This window comes from Bombina bombina, chromosome 2 (assembly GCF_027579735.1).
Source record: "Bombina bombina isolate aBomBom1 chromosome 2, aBomBom1.pri, whole genome shotgun sequence".
NCBI lineage: Eukaryota > Metazoa > Chordata > Amphibia > Anura > Bombinatoridae > Bombina > Bombina bombina.
In genome coordinates this window covers 771,360,488-771,380,995 of record NC_069500.1, presented here as the reverse complement: position 1 = coordinate 771,380,995, position 20,508 = coordinate 771,360,488, and the positions used below count along the sequence as shown (strand labels likewise).

The following is a 20,508-nucleotide window of genomic DNA, read 5'->3' as shown; positions in this document are numbered from 1 at the left end:
TTTGGGTTTCATGTCCCTTTAAAATATCTTGTAAATATAGTGTTTATCCCTTTAAGAGTTATCACTGTTTGAAGCACGAGGACCCAATTTGAGAAAAAGAGCACTGTTTTATTGGCCTCTACTAACAGGACTGTCTGACTCTGAACTTAACTTCATTTCCAGTTTATTAAAGGCACAACACTGTTAATTTATGTAATATTCTAAATACATGCTTAAGTGTTTAAATGTGTGAAATGCACTATATTTTCCTTTTTATGAATCGAGGAAAATATTGTTTTTATTAACATAAGAATTGAGCACACTGCAAATCACTGTTCTTGCATTTCTAACACAATTTAATTTTTATATGTAACAGAAAATCATGCCTTACCTCACTGGAAAGTTGTGATCCGGGTTTATTCTTTCAAGTAAACTATAAAGCTTTATTTAAAAAACAAAACAAATATGTTAGACATGGGAACAAACATTTTGCCAACATGTAATCAAGTTCAAGTGGGTTTCCCAATTTACTCAAAGTAATTATCACTTATCTATTTGAAAAAAAAAATAATCTTGCATTTGAAAAGGCACAATTACAACCTGTTAACTAATTTTGCATGAAAAAGGTAAAGTTAAAGCCATTGCATTTGAAGTGTAGTGCATGTTAGTACAATACTCGTCCATCTGTAGAACAAAAGCTCAAAAGCTGATAAGCAAAACCTATACATTTACACATACAAACTTAAAGGGACATTAAACCAACATTTTTTCTTTCATGATTTAGAAAGAGAATGCAATTTTAAACATCTTTCTAATTTACTTCTATTATCTAATTTGTTTTATTCTCTTGATATTCTTTGCTGAAAAGCATATCTAGATATGCTCAGTAGCTGCTGATTGGTTGCTGCACATAGAAGCCTTGTGTGATTGGCTCACCCATGTGCATTGCTTTTTCTTCAACTAAGGATATCTAAAAAATGAAGCAAAATAAATAATAGAAGTAAATTGTAATGTTGTTTACATTTGTATTCTCTATCTGAATCATGAAAAAAAGATTTTGTGTTTAGTGGCCCTTTAACACTCTACACATTCATAAAAGACAAATAATAATACTTAAATACTCTTGAAAATAATTAGTGGATGCTATGAACTTGAATCACCCAACAAATTAAAGAAATAGTAAAGTCAAAATTATATTTTCATAATTCAGTCAGAGCAAGCAATTTTAAACAATTTATTTCTATTATCCGATTTGCTTTGCTCCTCTGTTGGTATCCTATATTGAAAAGAATATCTAGGTAGGCTCAGGAGCAGCAATGCACTACTGTAAGCTAGCTGCTGATAGGTGACTGCACATATAATTATCCTTGTTAATGGCTCACCCAATATGTTCAGCTAGCTCCCAGTAGCTGCTGCAACTTCAACAAAGGATAGCAAGAGACTGAAGCAAATTTGATAATAGAAGTTAATTTGAAAGAAGTCTAGAATTGTAAGCTATGTTCGAATCCATAAAAAAATGTACAATTATCAATATCATTTATTTGTAAAGTTGTCCCCAATTCCTTAGGTCTGGAGATCACTTCATTAGTAAAGATTGCATGCATATATATTTAATCTAGTATAGGCAAGATAAAGACAACAAGAATATACATTTCAGAAACAAATTCACCTAATATAACAAAATCTAAGATTAGGTTACAGAGACTGTGGAATAGGGTTAAAATATAAATCACATTATTATGGTGGCAAAGCAGATGGAAGCTGAAATATAGGGATTTTTACATTGATAAGTAATGAAAATAATTAACCAGAGAAAATACAAAGAAATGTTTTACTTAAAGGGATATGAAACTCAAAAAATGTATTTAGTGATTCAGACAGAGCATATAATTTTAAATTTTTTCCCCAATTTACTTCTATTATCAAATTGTAGCAATAAAAGGCAGGAAACAGTGCTGCGATCTAGTGTTCTTGCAAATGGATAACATTCTTGCAAAACTGCTGCCATATAGTGCTCCAGAAAGGAGCTGGCTCCTAAGTATACATCTCTGCTTTTTCAACAAAAGATACCAAGAGAATGAAGAAAAATTGCTAATAGAAGTAAATAAGAAAGTTGTTTTATATAGCATGCTCTATCTGATTCATGAGAGCATATCAGATGACTTCCTTGCAAACGTTAGTGCAAGGAAAGTGAGCCAGAGGCAAGGGTGTGAGAACATGAAAGGATATACAATTGGACAAATGAGTTCATAGATTAGAAAAGCGGACATGGTGGTGGTTTGCATTTGTAGAGACAATCTCACCTCCTGATGTCTGTTGCCCTCCCGTATGTAAACGCTTGCCAGATTAGTCACAATAAATGTCCATAATTCCTGGTGAGTGGTGAGCTGCAGAATGCAATAAACAGTTGTACATTTTTTTGAAAGGTATTTATCAAATAGAGATCATAGAACTTGAATGTAAAAGTCAAACATGTTAGGATGAACCTTCTGGAAAAAACACAATTTATGCTTACCTGATAAATTTATTTCTCTTGTGGTGTATCCAGTCCACGGATCATCCATTACTTGTGGGATATTCTCATTCCCAACAGGAAGTTGCAAGAGGACACCCACAGCAGAGCTGTAATATAGCTCCTCCCCTAACTGTCATAGCCAGTCATTCGACCGAAAACAAGCCGAGAAAGGAGGAACCATAGGGTGCAGTGGTTACTGTAGTTTAAATTTAAAAATTACCTGCCTTAAAATGACAGGGCGGGCCGTGGACTGGATACACCACAAGAGAAATAAATTTATCAGGTAAGCATAAATTGTGTTTTCTCTTGTAAGGTGTATCCAGTCCACGGATCATCCATTACTTGTGGGATACCAATACCAAAGCTAAAGTACACGGATGAAGGGAGGGACAAGGCAGGAACTTAAATGGAAGGAACCACTGCCCGTAAAACCTCTCTCCCAAATATAGCCTCCGAAGAAGCAAAAGTATTAAATTTGTAAAATTCTGAAAAAATATGAAGCGAAGACCAAGTCGTCGCCTTGCAAATCTGATCAAAAGAAGCCTCATTTTTAAAGGCCCAAGTGGAAGCCACAGCTCTAGTGGAATGAGCTGTAATCCTTTCAGGAGGTTGCTGTCCAGCAGTCTCATAGGCTAAGCGGATTAAGCTTCTTAGTCAAAAAGAAAAAGAGGTTGCCGAAGCCTTTTGACCTCTCCTCTGTCCAGAGTAGACAACAAACAAAGCAGATGTTTGACGAAAATCTTTAGTAGCTTGTAAGTAAAACTTTAAAGCATGGACCACGTCCAAATTGTGTAACACAAGGATGGAACAACAATCTCTTGATTGATATTCTTGTTAGATACCACCTTAGGTAAGAACCCAGGTTTGGTACGCAGGACTACCTTATCCGTATGAAAAATCAGATAAGGAGAATCACATTGTAAGGCAGATAGCTCAGAGACTCTACAAGCCGAGGAAATAGCTACCAAAAAAAGAACTTTCCAAGATAAAATCTTGATATCTATGGAATGAAGAGGTTCAAACGGAACTCCTTGAAGAACCTTAAGAACCAAGTTTAAGCTCCATGGTGGAGCAACAGGTTTAAACACAGGCTTGATTCTAACTAAAGCCTGCCAAAATGCCTGAACGTCTGGAACATCTGCCAGACGCTTAACTAGCTGACAATCCTTTTTCCAAACCTTCTTGGAGAAAAGATAATATCCTAGCAATCCTGACCTTACTCCATGAGTAACCCTTGGATTCACACCAATAAAGATATCTACGCCATACCTTATGATAAATTTTCCTGATGACAGGCTTTCGTGCCTGTCTTAAGGTATCAATAACTGACTCTGAGAAGCCACGCTTTGATAAAATCAAGCGTTCAATTTCCAGGCAGTCAGCCTCAGAGAAATTAGATTTGGATGGTTGAAAGGACCATGAAGTAGAAGGTCCTGTTTCAGAGGCAGAGACCATGGTGGAAAGGATGACATGTCCACTAGATCTGCATACCAGGTCCTGCGTGGCCACGCAGGTGCTATCAGAATCACTGATGCTCTCTCCTGCTTGATCTTGGCAATCAGTCGAGGAAGCATAGGAAACGGTGGAAACACATAAGCCAGGTTGAAAGACCAGGGCGCTGCTAGAGCATCTATCAGTGTCGCCTTGGGATCCCTGGACCTGGATCCGTAACACGGAAGCTTGGCGTTCTGGCGAGACGCCATGAGATCCAGTTCTGGTTTGCCCCAACGATGAATCAGTTGTGCAAATGCCTCCGGATGGAGTTCCCACTCTCCCGGATGAAAAGTCTGACGACTTAGAAAATCCGCCTCCCAGTGCTCTACACCTGGGATATGGATAGCTGATAGGTGGCAAGAGTGATTCTCTGCCCAGCGAATTATTTTTGAAACTTCTAACATCTCTAGGGAACTTCTCGTTCCCCCTTGATGGTTGATGTAAGCTACAGTCGTGATGTTGTCCGACTGAAATCTGATGTACCTCAGAGTTGCTAACTGAGGCCAAGTCTGAAGAGCCTTGAATATCGCTCTTAGTTCCAGAATATTTAATGGAAGGAGAGACTCCTCCTGAGTCCACGATCCCTGAGCCTTCAGGGAGTTCCAGACTGCACCCCAACCTAGAAGGCTGGCATCTGTCGTAACAAATTGTCCAATCTGGCCTGCGAAAGGTCATACCTTTGGACAGATGGACCTGAGATAGCCACCAGAGAAGAGAATCCCTGGTCTCTTGGTCCATATTCAGTTGAGGGGACAAATCTGTGTAATCCCCGCTCCACTGACTGAGCATGCATAGTTGCAGCGGTCTGAGATGTAAGCGTGCAAACGGCACTATGTCCATTGCCGCTACCATTAAGCCGATTACTTCCATACACTGAACCACCGAAGGGCGCGGAATGGAATGAAGAACCCGGCAGGAATTTAAAAGCTTTGATAACCTGGACTCAGTCAGGTGAATTTTCCTTTCTACAGAATCTATCAGAGTCCCTAGAAAGGAAACTCTTGTGAGTGGGGATAGAAAACTCTTTTCCTCATTCACTTTCCACCCATGCGACCACAGAAATGCCAGTACTACGTCCGTATGAGACTTGGCAATTTGGAAGTTTGACGCCTGTATCAGGATGTCTTCGAAATAAGGGGCTACTGCTATGCCCCGCGGCCTTAGGACCGCCATAAGTGACCCTAGAACCTTTGTAAAGATTCTTGGGGCTGTAGCTAATCCCAAGGGAAGAGCTACAACTGGTAATGCCTGTCTTAAAAGGCAAACCTGAGAAACCGATGATGATCTTTGTGTATCGGAATGTGAAGATAAGCATCCTTTAGATCCACTGTAGTCATATATTGACCCTCCTGGATCAGTGGTAGGATGGTACGAATAGTTTCCATCTTGAACGACGGAACTTTGAGGAATTTGTTTAAGACCTTTAGATCCAAAATTGGTCTGAAGGTTCCCTCTTTTTTGGGAACCACAAACAGATTTGAGTAAAAACCCTGTCCCTGTTCCTCCTTTGGAACTGGATGGATCACTCCCATAACTAGGAGGACTCGTACACAGTGTAAGAATGCCTCTCTCTTTATCTGGTGTGCAGATAATTGTGAAAGGTGAAATCTCCCTTTTGGGGGGGAAGCTTTGAAGTCCAGAAGATATCCCTGGGATATAATTTCCAACGCCCAGGGATCCTGAACATCTCTTGCCCACGCCTGGGCAAAGAGTGAAAGTCTGCCCCCTACTAGATCCGTTCCCGGATAGGGGGCCGTTCCTTCATGCTGTCTTAGAGTCAGCAGCAGGCTTTTTTACCTGCTTACCTTTTTTCCATGTCAGGTTTGGTCTCCAGACCGTCTTGGATTGAGCAAAAGTTCCCTCTTGTTTATTATTAGAGGAAGTTGATGCCGCACCTGCCTTGAAGTTTTGAAAGGCACGAAAATTAGACTGTTTGGCCCTAGATTTGGACCTGTCCTGAGGAAGGGCATGACCTTTTCCTCCAGTGATATCAGCAATAATTTCCTTCAACCAGGCCCGAATAGGGTCTGCCCCTTGAAGGGAATGTTAAGTAGCTTAGATTTTGAAGTCACGTCAGCTGACCATGATCTAAGCCATAGCGCTCTGCGCGCCTGTATAGCAAAACCAGAATTCTTAGCCGTTAGTTTAGTCAAATGAACAATGGCATCAGAATAAAAGAATTGGCTAGCTTAAGTGCTCTAAGTTTGCCAAGTATGTCATCCAATGGAGTCGCTACCTGTAAAGCCTCTTCCAGAGACTCAAACCAGTACGCCGCAGCAGCAGTGACAGGGGCAATGCATGCAAGGGGCTGTAGGATAAAACCTTGTTGAATAAATATTTTCTTAAGGTAACCTCTAATTTTTTATCCATTGGATCTAAAAAAAAAAAGCACAACTGTCCTCGACAGGGATAGTAGTACGCTTTACTAGAGTAGAAACTGCTCCCTCCACCTTAGGGACTGTCTGCCATAAGTCCCATGTGGTGGCGTCTATTGGAAACATTTTTTCTAAAAATAGGAGGGGAAGAGAACGGCACACCTGGTCTATCCCATTCCTTATTAATAATTTCTGTAAACCTTTTAGGTATTTGGAAAAACATCAGTACACACCGGCACTGCAAAGTATTTATCCAGTCTACACAATTTCTCTGGCACTGCAATGGTATCACAGTCATTCAGAGCAGCTAAAACCTCCCTAAGCAACACGCGGAGGTGTTCAAGCTTAAATTTAAATGTAGAAATATTAGAATCAGGTATCTTTCCTGAGTCATTAACATCACCCACTGACTGAAGCTCTCTTTCCTCAGCTTCTGCATATTGTGAGGCAGTATCAGACATGGTTCTTAAAGCGTCAGTATGCTCTGCATTTTGTCTCACCCCAGAGCTATCTCGCTTACCTCTAAGTTCAGGTAGTCTGGCTAATACCGCTGACAGTGTATTATCCATGACTGCCGCCATGTCTTGTAAAGTAAACGCTATGGGCGTCCTAGATGTACTTGGCGCCATTTGAGCGAGAGTCCCTTAAGCGGGAGTCAAAGGGTCTGACATGTGGGGAAAGTTAGTCGGCATAACTTCCCCCTTGTCAGATTCCTCTGGTGATACATTTTTTAAAGACAGAAAATGATCTTTATTGCATAAAATGAAATCAGTATATTTGGTACACATTCTAAGAGGGGGTTCCACCATGGCTTTTAAACATAATAAACAAGGAGTTTCTTCTATGTCAGACATGTTTGTACAGACTAGCAATGAGACTAGCAAGCTTGGAAAACACTTTAAATCAAGTTAACAAGCAAATATAAAAAACGGTACTGTGCCTTTGAGAGAAACAAATTTTGTCAGAAATGCAGTAAATCAAACAAAATGTTTACAGTGTGTATAATAGGCTAACAGAGCATTGCACCCACTTGCAAATGGATGATTAACCCCTTAGTTCAAAAAACGGATCAAAAAAACGAAATAGACGTTTTTTAACAGTCACAATCAACTGCAACAGCAAGCTGTGGCCCTACCTTCCCCAATAAACGACTTTGGAAAGCCTTTGGGCCCTTTAGAGATGTCCTATAGCATTCAGAGGGCCTTTGAGGGAAGCTGGATGTCACAGTTTGTAATTTTAACTGCACCAACTGTAACTTTTATACTACAACAGTGGAAATTGTTTCTAGTCAAAATTTAAGCCAGCCATGTGGAAAAAACTAGGCCCCAATAAAGTTTTATCACCAAAGCATATATAAAAACGATTAAACATGCCAGCAAACGTTTTATATTGTAAATATCATAAGGGTATTACCCCTGGGAGTAAGCATGATACCAGTCGTTATTAAATCACTGTATTCAGGCTTAACTTACATTAATCCGGTATCAGCAGCATTTTCTAGTGTTTTCCATCTCTAGAAAAAATTATAACTGCACATACCTGATAGCAGAATAAACTGCATGCCATTCTCTCGCTGAAGTTACCTCATCTGTGTAATCCCCTCAGACATATGTGAGAATAGCAATGGATCTTAGTTACAACCTGCTAAGATCATAGAAACCTCAGGCAGATTCTTCTTCTATTTACTGCCTGAGATAAAATAGCACAACTCCGGTACTATTTAAAAATAACAAACTTTTGATTGAAGAAAATAAACTAGCTATATTTAACCACTCTCTCCTACAACGTCCTTGATTGTTGAGAGTTGCAAGAGAATGACTGGCTATGACAGTTAGGAGAGGAGCTATATTACAGCTCTGCTGTGGGTGTCCTCTTGCAACTTCCTGTTGGGAATGAGAATATCCCACAAGTAATGGATGATCCGTGGACTGGATACACCTTACAAGAGAAAACAAGCTGTGATTTACAAAAGCGATCATTACAACAGATAAAGTGAGGTTTACTTAATCTTTTTGAGAAGGACGTTAATGGAATTCATGGAAACTTGAAACTTACCCTAAGAGCTGTTGTGAATTGTGCTTCAGCATTATCCATGCAATTTACAGATATACAGTATAAACCCTATGTATAAAAGAAAGGTTAGAACTTAATAATAATAATAAATAAAAAAAATCACATTGCTTAGGGTTTGTAGATTTCAACTATAGATTCTGTCTTACACAAGAAAAAATAGACACACAAAAAAATAAAACAAAATTAAAACATAAATGATCTATTCTACTCTAATTAAAAGGCCAACATTACATTGCAAAAGGACTGCATAAAAAAGGTTTATAAGCATATAAAACTAATTTTGTTAGCAACATTAGAACACTTTTGCAGTCTAAGGATATAACCCTTCACAAGCCTCTAATCTGTGGCCAATAAGAAACAGGTGTAACTAAATTCCTGTACCAATCACATAATCAATGTGAAGCAGGCAGCAGAGTCAGAGATCTGAAGTCTACAGGAGCCACTGTCTCTGGGGGCAGTGGAAAAAGTAGGCCAAATAATAATGGAACTATATTGCAATTAACAAAAATGTTAAAGGTTTTAAATCAAACAGTTGTGTATAACAAAAGGTCTTAAAGTTAACACATTGTATCCAAGATGCATTCATAGATATAAAAAATAGCATTCAGTTTATACAAAAAGAATTTTGAGATACATTCACCCTATTACAGATACTTCAAGTCTATCTAGATAACCCTTCATTGCTCTTCAATTAGAGCACCCAAAATATATTTTTCTTACATACACCTAGACATTTCCTGAGGAATTCCATGTTGAGTTTAATTTATCTTTCACACTGTCAGCTGTGCATGCAATGTGTAAAATACTTACTAGTAATGTGTGTAGTTGGGCTGCATGGTTAGAAAACAGACGGGGAGACTGCTGACACAGCTGACAGACTTGAGATATCTAGAGAAAAAAGTTAGACAAACTTAATGGCTTCACAATATCACTATAGAACTCTAAGCCATCAGCAATTGATTACAAACCTCTTGTAAGGCTGTTGCTTTGTGCCCTGTGACCAAGCGACACATGATTATGTGCTCTAAAAGGATGACCTGGAAAGATGAGAGGATGGGGCTACTGTCCAACACTACAACAAAAAAATAAAAAAAAAATAATCGGTTAGGCAAAATCCAATTATATTGTTTATCTCATTAAATATACCAACAAAATGAACAATGTCTTCCCTTTCTTTTTCCTCATCATATTACTCAATTTGTGAACTGTACTGTATTAAAAGTGATGGTAAACTTTACATGTTTTAAAATATGGTCCGAAATCTAAGCAATATTTTAGATTGGTCACTTTTTTAATTGGTCACTTCTAATGAATTTTCACTGTAACTCACTTTTTAATCTAATTGTGCTATTCTAATACCCCACGCTCTGGCCGCCTACTTCAAAAGTTTTTTCATTTTTGTGACTGTTCTTAAGTAGGTGCTCTAGCAACAAAAAAATGCTAGAGCTCTGATTGGAGAGTAGTCAAACCCGTGTTGTGTGGGGTATTAGAATGGCACGGCTAGATTAAAAAGTTACAATGCATCTTCATTAAAAGTGATAAATTAAGGTCAGATTTTAAAACATGTAAAGTTAACCATCACTTACATTTTTTTTTTAGCAGTTACATAAGTCATTGTATTCAGAAGACAGGAAATGACACGTTATTCCAGAACTCAACAACCCCTGGAGCCAGGGCACCACCACTGGCACCTTAAATTTAGGCCCCGGATTAGAGCCCCGAAGAGTTCCCTTCACTTCCTCCCACCCGCTACTGACTCTTTGACAGCTAATTCCATGGATACAATCCAATTCTTCAACATTGTAAGTACCCACTTTTTATTCTGATGAGAGAAAAGAGCTGCGGAGCAGCGAGAGAGAAAGCCAACGTCACTGCTGCAGCGTAAAGTGAAAGAAAAATGAATTAATCCATGAACAGGTTAAGCTCCCAGCACCTATTGCTACTAGTGTTGGCCGTTACAAAAAGGCCGCCAGTTTAAAACTTTTTGTGTGAAAATTTTATATAATATATATATATTTCTAAACTGCAAGACAGTTTACAAAGTATAAATTGAGGTGTCTCATGCCTCTCTAGGTAGCAAGTCATTGCTATTGTAAAGGCAATTACTTTCTGCTTGGTTAACTTCCAGGGTGTTCCGTTTTCTAAAAGGGATCACAGAACCCAAACATAAGCAATAACACCACATGGTCAACAATCCCTGGTTGTGTCCTGCAATACGTTCGTTTTTTTTTTACAAAGGAACCTCAAACCAGTTAGGTCTAGTTGTGTTAGATCTAATGTGCTTGTCTATATTAAACATGGATCTTTCACAATCAGTGTTAATTATTGTTGTTTTTTTTAAGAAAGAAGTTGTATCTGATAGTGTTATAAAGATTATATACATACAGCAGTGTTCCCCACAGAACATGTTGCCAGCTGAGTGGCATTATGAAGTAGCTGGGTGGGGGCAGCTTAATATGTTCTATTTTATCATTTCCAGCTATCCAAAGCACAAATTGCAGAATTTAACAAAATGTAATTCATGATAATGTGTTCAATAAAACATTTATATTTTTATTAGGAGCTAATTTTAGCTTAATATTAGCTAAAATTTCAGCTAGGTGGTTAGTAAAATCAGCCAGGTAGTGCACCTGCTAAAATGGTCCTTGGGACAACACTGTACAGACACATTTATAGTGAGTGTATATATGACAAAAGGATCAATGATTCTGGTGTTTTTTGTGGAGTGTAAAGAGAGACTTGGATTCCTGTTTGTGTAAAGTAGACATGAATCCTGAAGGATCCAGATGTGCTTGCAGAAACAAGTTTATTTAACAGAAGCCAGGTTTGTTTGTATTCAACAAGCATAGATCTCCTCAAACTCTCCCTGTCAATTCCTCTCTCAATCACTATTTTTTACCCGATCGTTGCCTCTTTTTTGTACCTCTAACCTATTTTCCCTTCTCTCCCACTACTGCTAAAAAAAGACAAAGGTAAACATATTTATCTTATAAAGAAATAATAGTTCAGAGTCTATTTCTATCTCCAAAGCGGATCCAGGGTACAAAAACAGGAGAGAAAACAAAAACAGTAGTACAGGTGGATAGTAACAGTCTGTCTGGGCTCAGAATATCCTTTTCTTGTAGTCCTCCAAATTAAAAGATCTTTATGGAGCTCCATCCTTTGCAATGGAAGATTTTGAAGATACAACCAAAGACTTTGATACTAATTTAGGAATCTGCAGGTTAATCTTTACACCTTGCATTCAGCATTATTATTATTATGGCAGTGCGGACTGCTGGATCCCTAAAACAGGAAAACCATATAGGAATACATTGTCGACTAATGCAGGATTCCACTTGCTGCCGTTTCTGATCCCACTAAAAATTTCTTAGACATCTCAATATTCCTATAAGGTAAAAGAGCATTTACCATGTTTAGTTAATGGAAACAAGATTGCAGTCGATGACAGGTGTTCAGAAGCAAGCCGAGATCATTACCAAGAGAACTGTAACAAGCGTCTGACTTCTTTTCTGGAAGCTCCCCATACTCTGACGCTAGGTATCACAACCATAGGAACAAACAAGAGAATAATCCAAGATCTGTATACAAAGGTCAGGCCCATAAATAAATCAGTCTGCCAAGCAAAGTACGAAAAAAGGATGATACAAAGCAAGAACCAGAACATAAGCAAGGGCCAATACCATGAACACAGCACAGAACCAGGAATGCCAGGAACACCATAGGAAACAACCAAGCACAGATTGCAATCAGAAGAGGCTTTTCAACATCTCCCTAAAGGCGTTTTGGTGCTAAAATATTTGCATGAAGATTTATGGTAAAAAGGACATAAAGAGCAGTATTACAAGTGCAGGTCACAGAGGGAGACTGCAAAAACTATGTGCTATGCTTAGCACACCCCTCTAGTCGATCCCAGCACAAGGGCAGGAACAGCACACCCTGCCAATTTTATCATTCTAACCCGATGTGTCCCTCCCAGAGCAACCCTGTACTCCAGCAGTTCCTCGTTGCCAGCCTAAACTAGGATTAACACACCATTGAGCAGCCAACCCTCTTCCTCAAGCAGCTCCCACCAGGTAAGCCCTGACAATTCTACTGTCTTTTTTGCCGATTTATGTAACCAATGACTGGAATAATATCGGTTTGCTGGTGAGTCAAGGCCTCTCCTCTTTCCTTCAATTAATTTAGCTACTTTTGGATCAGATTTGCCTTCTTCATGAGTTGCACTATTGGCACATCGGCTGAACCTTGCTTTTTCCTTTCATCATATCTCTGTAATGATGGTCATCAAAATTAAAGCTCATGGCCTCTATAATGAACCTTTCTTTGTTAATCAAATTAGTGTGTGGAGTTGCATACCAGTAGAGAACATTGCCTCCTTCCATTTAATGAACACTCTCTGTAAATTCCTGATTTAAATCAAACTTAACAGGGAAACTTTCCATGCCTCAACTGTAGGCTTTTGTTTGTGTGGTTCCAATCTGCCAGTATATACCGTACCAATGATGTGTACTATCCTGTACATAGGTTTGCACTTATAATGGATTTTGCCAATTCACACAATCCCAGAGATGGGCCTTGGTAAATAAGCATATCGAGCACAGCACCTAATGTCTCCTCTGGATAGTGCACGTAGGACTGGGGTAACAGCATAAACTCCCAACATAGAACTTTAAAAACTGCTGTGGACCTTGGTAAAGCAGGGCATTTCGCTCAGCTTGTCAAAGGATAACCAATTATTCATTAGCTCTTCAGGTAAAGACACAGGAAAGGAATTTGGTGAGATGTCTATCTTTTCGGAAGAGGAGTCAGAATCCTCACTTTCCTCTGGAGAAAATCTTTCAGACAAACTCTCCTAGGAAGAACTGCCCTGTCTGTTCAAAGCTACCTTCTTCTCCAAGCCTTTTCCAGGCTTCCAAGTTATCTTGTTTTAAGTCTCATCAACTGTCCAACTTGTCACTGTCAGATGTTTCAGAATTTGAAGTTGCTACAGGTTTGCTTATTGGTTGTTTATTTCACCAGTCCATCTTTCACTTGGCCAAAAAAATAAATTGCAGTTCCTTTTCAAAGTTCTCATTACTTTTCTCTTTGACCAAATCTATTAATTTCTTAAAAATGTTTTGTGTTTCTATTTATATATGATGGCTCCAACTACTAAGCAAAGCTGCCCAGACTCTTGAGGCTACAAGCAACTAACAGCAAATTGTACCTACAGATAGAAGATAATCCTGTAATTTGCTTATGATAGTATGGTGGCATCACCCAATGATTAAGTAAATAAATGATACACAAAGGAAAATGGTAAAAGCTGAATCCTGACAGATCACAGTAAAATATCAATATCTCAGCTCAGTTTCTACAAATATAAGCTTTTTAGACAAATGCCAAATTCACACTAATTTGATGGTGATCACCTGCCCTAACCTGACTTTAGAGATGTGTTTGTAAAGGGTACATTTTTAAAGGCCATTTAATCCCCCCTGACAAGAGACACAGAGTACAAGATTTAATTTTGAAATCATGGAAGCCAGCTACATACAGATGCACAAAATAAGGAGGATTTGAGCCAGTCTTCCTTATTAAAATGAGTGGTACCTTGTATGTCTTGCTGTTAGGTTACCAATAAAAATACCTAATAGAATTGGACCTATATTAGACCTGGGTTTTGCTGAGCATTTTAAACATTGCAGGTATCCAAATAGATAGGAGGAGCTGGGTCAGTCTATAAAAAAACAAACAAAAACAAACAATGCAAGTATTTTAGTTTTAGCCTATTGATTAACATTTTTTTGCTATTGAGTTTGAACAGGGGTACTACAAATGTAATAGGTTAAAACATGGTTTCCAAACAGGATTATGAAATGTTTTAGTAGTGACATGGTTAAAAGGATTTGCACATCCTCTTTTTCTCAGCTTGGAGGTTACTGTATACCATCTCTCAACCATAAATGATCATGTGACAATATCATCATAAGATTTCCTTTTTATCATACCCTGACTAAAAAGAAAAAAAACAAAACAGTAAAATATTTTAAGGAAAAGAATTCTTTGCAGAACATCCTATATTACAAAATAGTTTCCTCCTTAAATCAAAATGTATATTAATACTATAGTGGAAATAAGGATGGGCGGAAATCTATGTGCTTCATGATCAGTACCAGGGGAGCCCGAAAAGAAACAGCTCACTTTATAAAAGCAAGACACTGGGCTGCATGGGACCTTTTTTTCCCCCCATCTACAAATTGTTTTAATGGGTCGCTAACAAAAGGACATCTGCAGCTATACTTACTCTTGAGCTTCTCCAGTTGCATAAGAGCCTTGTCTGTATATTTCTGGGCCTTTTCCAGGTACCCTGCTTGCATAGAGTGCATGACTGTGACCTTCCAAAGCAGACATAAAATTGACAGAATTACACACACAAAAAAATAATTTAGTATGAAACTATTACCATCATCCTATTAATGTGGATTACAGGGAATGAAATTCAATATAATAAAGTGAGAATGGGAGCCACACACTATGCCTTTCCATACATTTCATTTCATTAAAAAGCACATTAAACACAAATTGGAATCTGCATGAAACTGCAGCTTAACATTAGAGAAGCATTATGCAATTAAAAATGCTGCTTTTTTTGGTCAAATTAGTATATTTCTAGGTATTTTTCTTTTCACTAATTTCCCAATCTCCAAAAAGGAAATGACTCTTACCATTTACTCACAACCCTGAATCTGTATATGGTGTATTAATGCTCACTATTCAAACATGCTGTAGTGGAAAGAAGGGAGGGCAATCGCTCTTGTGTTCTCATAAAGGGACAGTAAACACCTTGAGATTTTTATATAAAGTATTTAGATATGCATAAAGAAACAACTTTGCAATATAATTTCATTGTTTATTTTGCCCCCTTATGTAATTTAAAACTAAATATTGAGCTGACTTCTCAAAGACCCCAGGGCAGAACATGCTGTGATGTGAGATGTCATGGCAGAAAATGCAGCTTGTCAACAGAAAAAGCAGGACACATGCAGCAAGTGTTAGTGCTTTTGCTTTGCAGTGCCGCTACAAACAAGGATGTCCTTTACACAGTTCTAGCTACATTGTTAAATTTTCCCTAAGGGGATAGTGTACACCAAAATAAACATAGGCTATTAAAATAAAGCTTTAGATGTAAATAAAGTTTGTCATTGTTATAAGAGAAATTCCAATTCTTATAGACTTCATTGGCACTGAAAAACGGCCTTCTACAGTTAAGTTATTGAGCAGGCACATATTGCTAATTTCTGTGCTTGAATAATATTCACACTGTTATTGAAATTACAAACACTGATAATCCAGCTAAGGAGACTTGTGGTAAATGCTACGAGAAACAAATATCAATTTGAACCTTTGGTCGTTTTGGGTTGAGTGGAAAACGCAGAATTTTCAGAAATATTTTTCAGCAAAAGTATAGACATATAGTGTATTTTCATTTATTAAATAGTTTATGGGGGGGGGGTTGATTCTGAGTGTTTTGTGTCCTTTAAAGGAACATGAAACCCAAAGTTTTTCTTTCATGATTTAGAAGGAGCATGCAGTTAAACAACTTTCTAATTTACTTCTATTATCTAACTTGCTTCGCTCTCTTGATATACTTTGCTGAAAAGCATATCTAGATAGGCTCAGTAGCTGCTGATTGGTTGCTGCATATAGATGCCTCGTGTGATTGGCTCCCCCATGTGCTTTGCAATTTCTTCAACAAAGGATATCTAAAGAATGAAGCAAATTAGATAATAGAAGTAAATTGGAATGTTGTTTATAATTGTATTCTCTACTTCAACCATGAAAGAATTTTTTTGGGTTTAGTGTTCCTTTAATATATCAGACATTTGTACAGCCTTACCAGGTAAACAAGAACACACATGTGCTCTTTAGGCAGCCAGTGAAATAAGTCAGCTGGGTTGCTGGGCAGAATTTCGTCGTCATGAAGAGTTGAAATAGTTTGAATGCATTGCTGTAGTTGTTTGAGGCATGGCTTTACACTTTTTACCTAGAAAATAAGCAAAACAAGAGACTGGTGAGGTCAACTAATTGGTGCTACATTAATTAATTGTGTCAATTTACTGCAAAACAAACCCTCTTTGAAACAAGTGTCTGAGCACCCACCACGATTTGAATTGGTTGACATGGCCCCAACAACCAACCTTAGAGAGACCGTAAACTTTTTCCCCATAGATTACATTGCCCAATATGAATCCTTTTCTTTTTCCACTCACACACACACACACACTTGGAAGCATGCTTAGAGGCCACACTCAACTACACCCTCCTACAGAATCACTGTTCATTTCAGAGTGACTTTGGAGCTTGGAGTTAGTCTAAAGAGTGGGCAATACAACATGTAATTGACCATCACTCATTCTTTTTATTTTTTAAAAGAAAAAGTCTCGGAATGAGGGCTGGCAGCAGAGACTCTAACAAGCAAGCAAAAATATACATTTAGAAAACAGCTAATTGGCACACTTATGCTGGAACAGGAAAGAGCCTTTTAGACTGTTGCAACAAAGTTGGATGCACCCATTGTCTAAAATATCTTTGTAGCCTGTAGCATAGGCTGTCTAGTCAAAATTCAACTTTCATGATTCAGATAGGGCGTGCAATTTTAAACAATTTTCCAATTCCTTTATCATCAAATTTGCTTTGTTCTTTTGGTATTCTTTGTAAAAAGCTAAACCTAGGTAGGCACATATGCTAATTTCTAAGCCCTTGAAGGCCAGCTCTTATCTAAGTGCATTTTGACAATTTTTTACAGCTAGACAGCACTAGTTCATGTGTGCCATATAGATAACATTGTGATCACTCCCATGGAGTTATTTATGAGTCAGCACTGATTGGCTAAAATGCAAGTATGTCAAAAGAACTGAAATAAGGGGGCAGTCTGCAGAGGCTTAGATATAGGGTAATCACAGAGGTAAAAGGTATATTAATATAACTTGCTTATGCAAAACTGGGGAATGGGTAATAAAGGGATTATCTTTTTTTAAAAATAAATAAATATATATATATTTATTTATATCTGGAGTAGACTGTCTCTTTAAGATTACTTCACTGGAACTAAGGGGTCAAGCCTAAACCCTAAAAAAATCAGTCCCAGACCATTATCCCTCCTCCACCAAACTTTTTTAGTAGGGACTATGCTTTCCAGTAGGTAGCGTCCTCCTGGCATCCATCACACCCAGATTCTTTCATCAGACTGCTAGATAGTGAAACATGATTCATTACTCCAGGCAACACGCTTCCTCTGCTTCAGAGTCTGGTGGCTGCATGCCTAACATTGCACATGTTCAGGTGAGGCTTGTGTACAGCTGCGCAGCCATGGAAACCAATTTCATGAAGCTCCCGATGCACAGCTCTTGTGCTGATGTTGCCTCCAGAGGTACTGTAGTCAGTGATGCAACAGACGATAGGTGATCATTATATAGTATGTGCTTCAGCACTCAATAGCACTGCCCTGCGAGTTTGCGTGGTCTACCACTTTACTCTTACAACTTAGTTGAGAGGGGCAGGTCTTGTAGGGCAGAAATTTCACAAACTGACTTGCGGAAAAGGTGACATCCCATGATAGTGCTACATTTAAAGTCACTGAGCCCGCCAGTATGACTCATTGTACTGCCAATGCTGGTCTATGTAGATATAATTGTAATGTGCTGGATTTAACGGTCATGTGCTGGATTTTATGCACCTATTAGCAATGAGTGTTCTCAATTTGTAGGGGTATCCATAAACTTTTGGCCATATAATGTATAAGTATAATATATATGAAGCATGTTTTAAAGAGCACCAAAGCTGAGCTTACAGGGACACTAAGTGAGTGAAAAAATTTAAGACCAAGCATCTTCCACAGTAAACATAGGATTTTTCTATCCAGTTTTCTAAATGCTGCATGTCAAAATGAAATAAAAACAGCCTGTTATAAAAAAAAAAATGTTTCTAACATTAAAAACATAGCGCAAATCAAACATCTAGGGAGGTAACGACGGCCGCCTAACACGTGTATATAGATTTTTTTTAAACACAGCATTTCTTCCAATGCCCTGTATATCGGTCACGCAGCTCCTTTAGTGTCAGGGACACGCGTTCTTTGATTGACAGGGATTGCAGTCGACGTCCAGCACAATCGCAATAACATGCTACACAGGAAATATAGCGCATCAACGCATAATAATTGATATTTCAGGATACTCAGACAAAGATAGAGATATAGATATATATATATATATATATATATATATATATATATCTTGTTTTTTGTGTGTTTATAAAGAAGAATCAAAGCCGATTTTCAATATATTATGAATTTGTGTAATATAAAAAGGTTGTGTATTATGGTAAATATTTATAATTCTAATGTTATTGTCATCAAAAAATGAAGATATTTACATTGCATTTGTTTGAATAAATGTTATTTTGGTAATGAAACAAATATATAATGTATTTGTATTTATAATACAAATTACATTGTATCCCATAATATGTCAAACTGAATTGATTAATAAAAAAAGGAAATTTATGCTTACCTGCTAAATTGATTTCTTCTACGATACGACGAGTCCACAGATTTCATCCTTACTTGTGGGATATTATCCTCCTGCTAACAGGAAGTGGCAAAGAGCACCAAAGCAAAGCTGTATATATAGCTCCTCCCTTCCCCTCCACCCCCTTTCATTCGACCGAAGGCTATAGGAAGAGAAAGGAAAAGCTAAAAGGTGTAGAGGTGACTGAAGATATAAATAATAAAAAAAAAATCTGTCTAAAATTGACAGGGAGGGCCGTGGATTTGTCATATCGTAGAAGAAATCAATTTATCAGGTAAGCATAAATTTCTTTTCTTCTACAAGATACGACGAGTCCATGGATTTCATCCTAACTTGTGGGATACAATACCAAAGCAACAGGACACGGATGAAAGGGAGGGACAAGACAGAGACCTAAACGGAAGGCACCACTGCTTGAAAAACTTTCCTCCCAAAAACAGCCTCAGAAGAAGCAAAAGTATCAAATTTGTAAAAAGTATGAAGAGACGACCAAGTCGCAGCTTTACAAATCTGTTCAACAGATGCATCATTTTTAAAAGCCCATGTGGAAGCCACAGCCCTAGTAGAATGAGCCGTAATTCTTTCCGGAGGCTGCTGTCCAGCATTCTCATATGCCAGGTGGATGATACTTCTCAGCCAGAAAGAAAGAGAGGTAGCCGTAGCTTTCTGACCCCTATGCTTTCCAGAATAAACAATGAACAATGAAGATGATTGACGGAAAACCTTAGTTGCCTGTAAGTAAAACTTTAAGGCACGGACCACGTCCAAGTTATGTAACAGACACTCCTTCTTGGAAGAAGGATTAGGACACAATGAAGGAACAATAATTTCCTAATTAATATTCTTATTTGAAACAACCTTAAGAAGAAATCCAGGTTTCGTACATAAAACCACCTTATCAGAATGAAAAATGATACAAGGTGAATCACACTGTAATGCTGAAAGCTCTGAAACTCGTCGAGCAGAAGAAATAGCAACCAAAAACAGAACTTTCCAAGATAATAACTTTATATCTATGGAATGTAAAGGTTCAAACGGAACCCCTTGAAGAACTCGAAGAACTAAATTCAAACTCCAGGGAGGAGTAATAGGTGTAAATACAGGCTTAATTCTGGTTAGAGCCTGACAAAAAGACTGAACATCTGGCACATCTGCCAAACCCTTGTGAAACACAATTGACAACGCTGAAATTTGTCCCTTTAAGGAACTAGCTGATAAGCCTTTCTCCAATCCTTCTTGGAGAAAAGACAGAATCCTAGGAATCCTAACTTTACTCCACGAGTAGCCCTTGGATTCACACCAATAAAGATATTTATGCCATATCTTATGATAGATTTTTCTAGTGACAGGCTTTCTAGCCTGTATCAAAGTACTGATAACAGAATTGGAGAATCCTCGCTTCGATAAAATAAAGTGTTCACTCTCCACGCAGTCAGCTGCAGAGAAGTTAGATTTGGATGTTGGAAAGGACCTTGAATGAGAAGGTCCGGTCTCAAAG

General features: G+C 38.1%; 1 protein-coding gene across 1 annotated transcript in view; it reads right to left on the bottom strand.

Moving 5' to 3' along the window:
* MAU2 (MAU2 sister chromatid cohesion factor) overlaps positions 1 to 20,508 on the bottom strand; it is a 138,070-nt gene that overhangs the window by 88,072 nt on the left and 29,490 nt on the right. The window contains exons 8-14 of the mRNA XM_053702920.1: positions 16,319 to 16,465; positions 14,726 to 14,816; positions 9,405 to 9,508; positions 9,247 to 9,324; positions 8,419 to 8,484; positions 2,283 to 2,366; positions 371 to 420 (exon numbers count right to left, since the gene is read on the bottom strand). Of these exons, the coding sequence (XP_053558895.1) occupies positions 371 to 420; positions 2,283 to 2,366; positions 8,419 to 8,484; positions 9,247 to 9,324; positions 9,405 to 9,508; positions 14,726 to 14,816; positions 16,319 to 16,465 (620 nt within the window). The remainder of the gene's footprint in view (positions 1 to 370; positions 421 to 2,282; positions 2,367 to 8,418; positions 8,485 to 9,246; positions 9,325 to 9,404; positions 9,509 to 14,725; positions 14,817 to 16,318; positions 16,466 to 20,508) is intronic.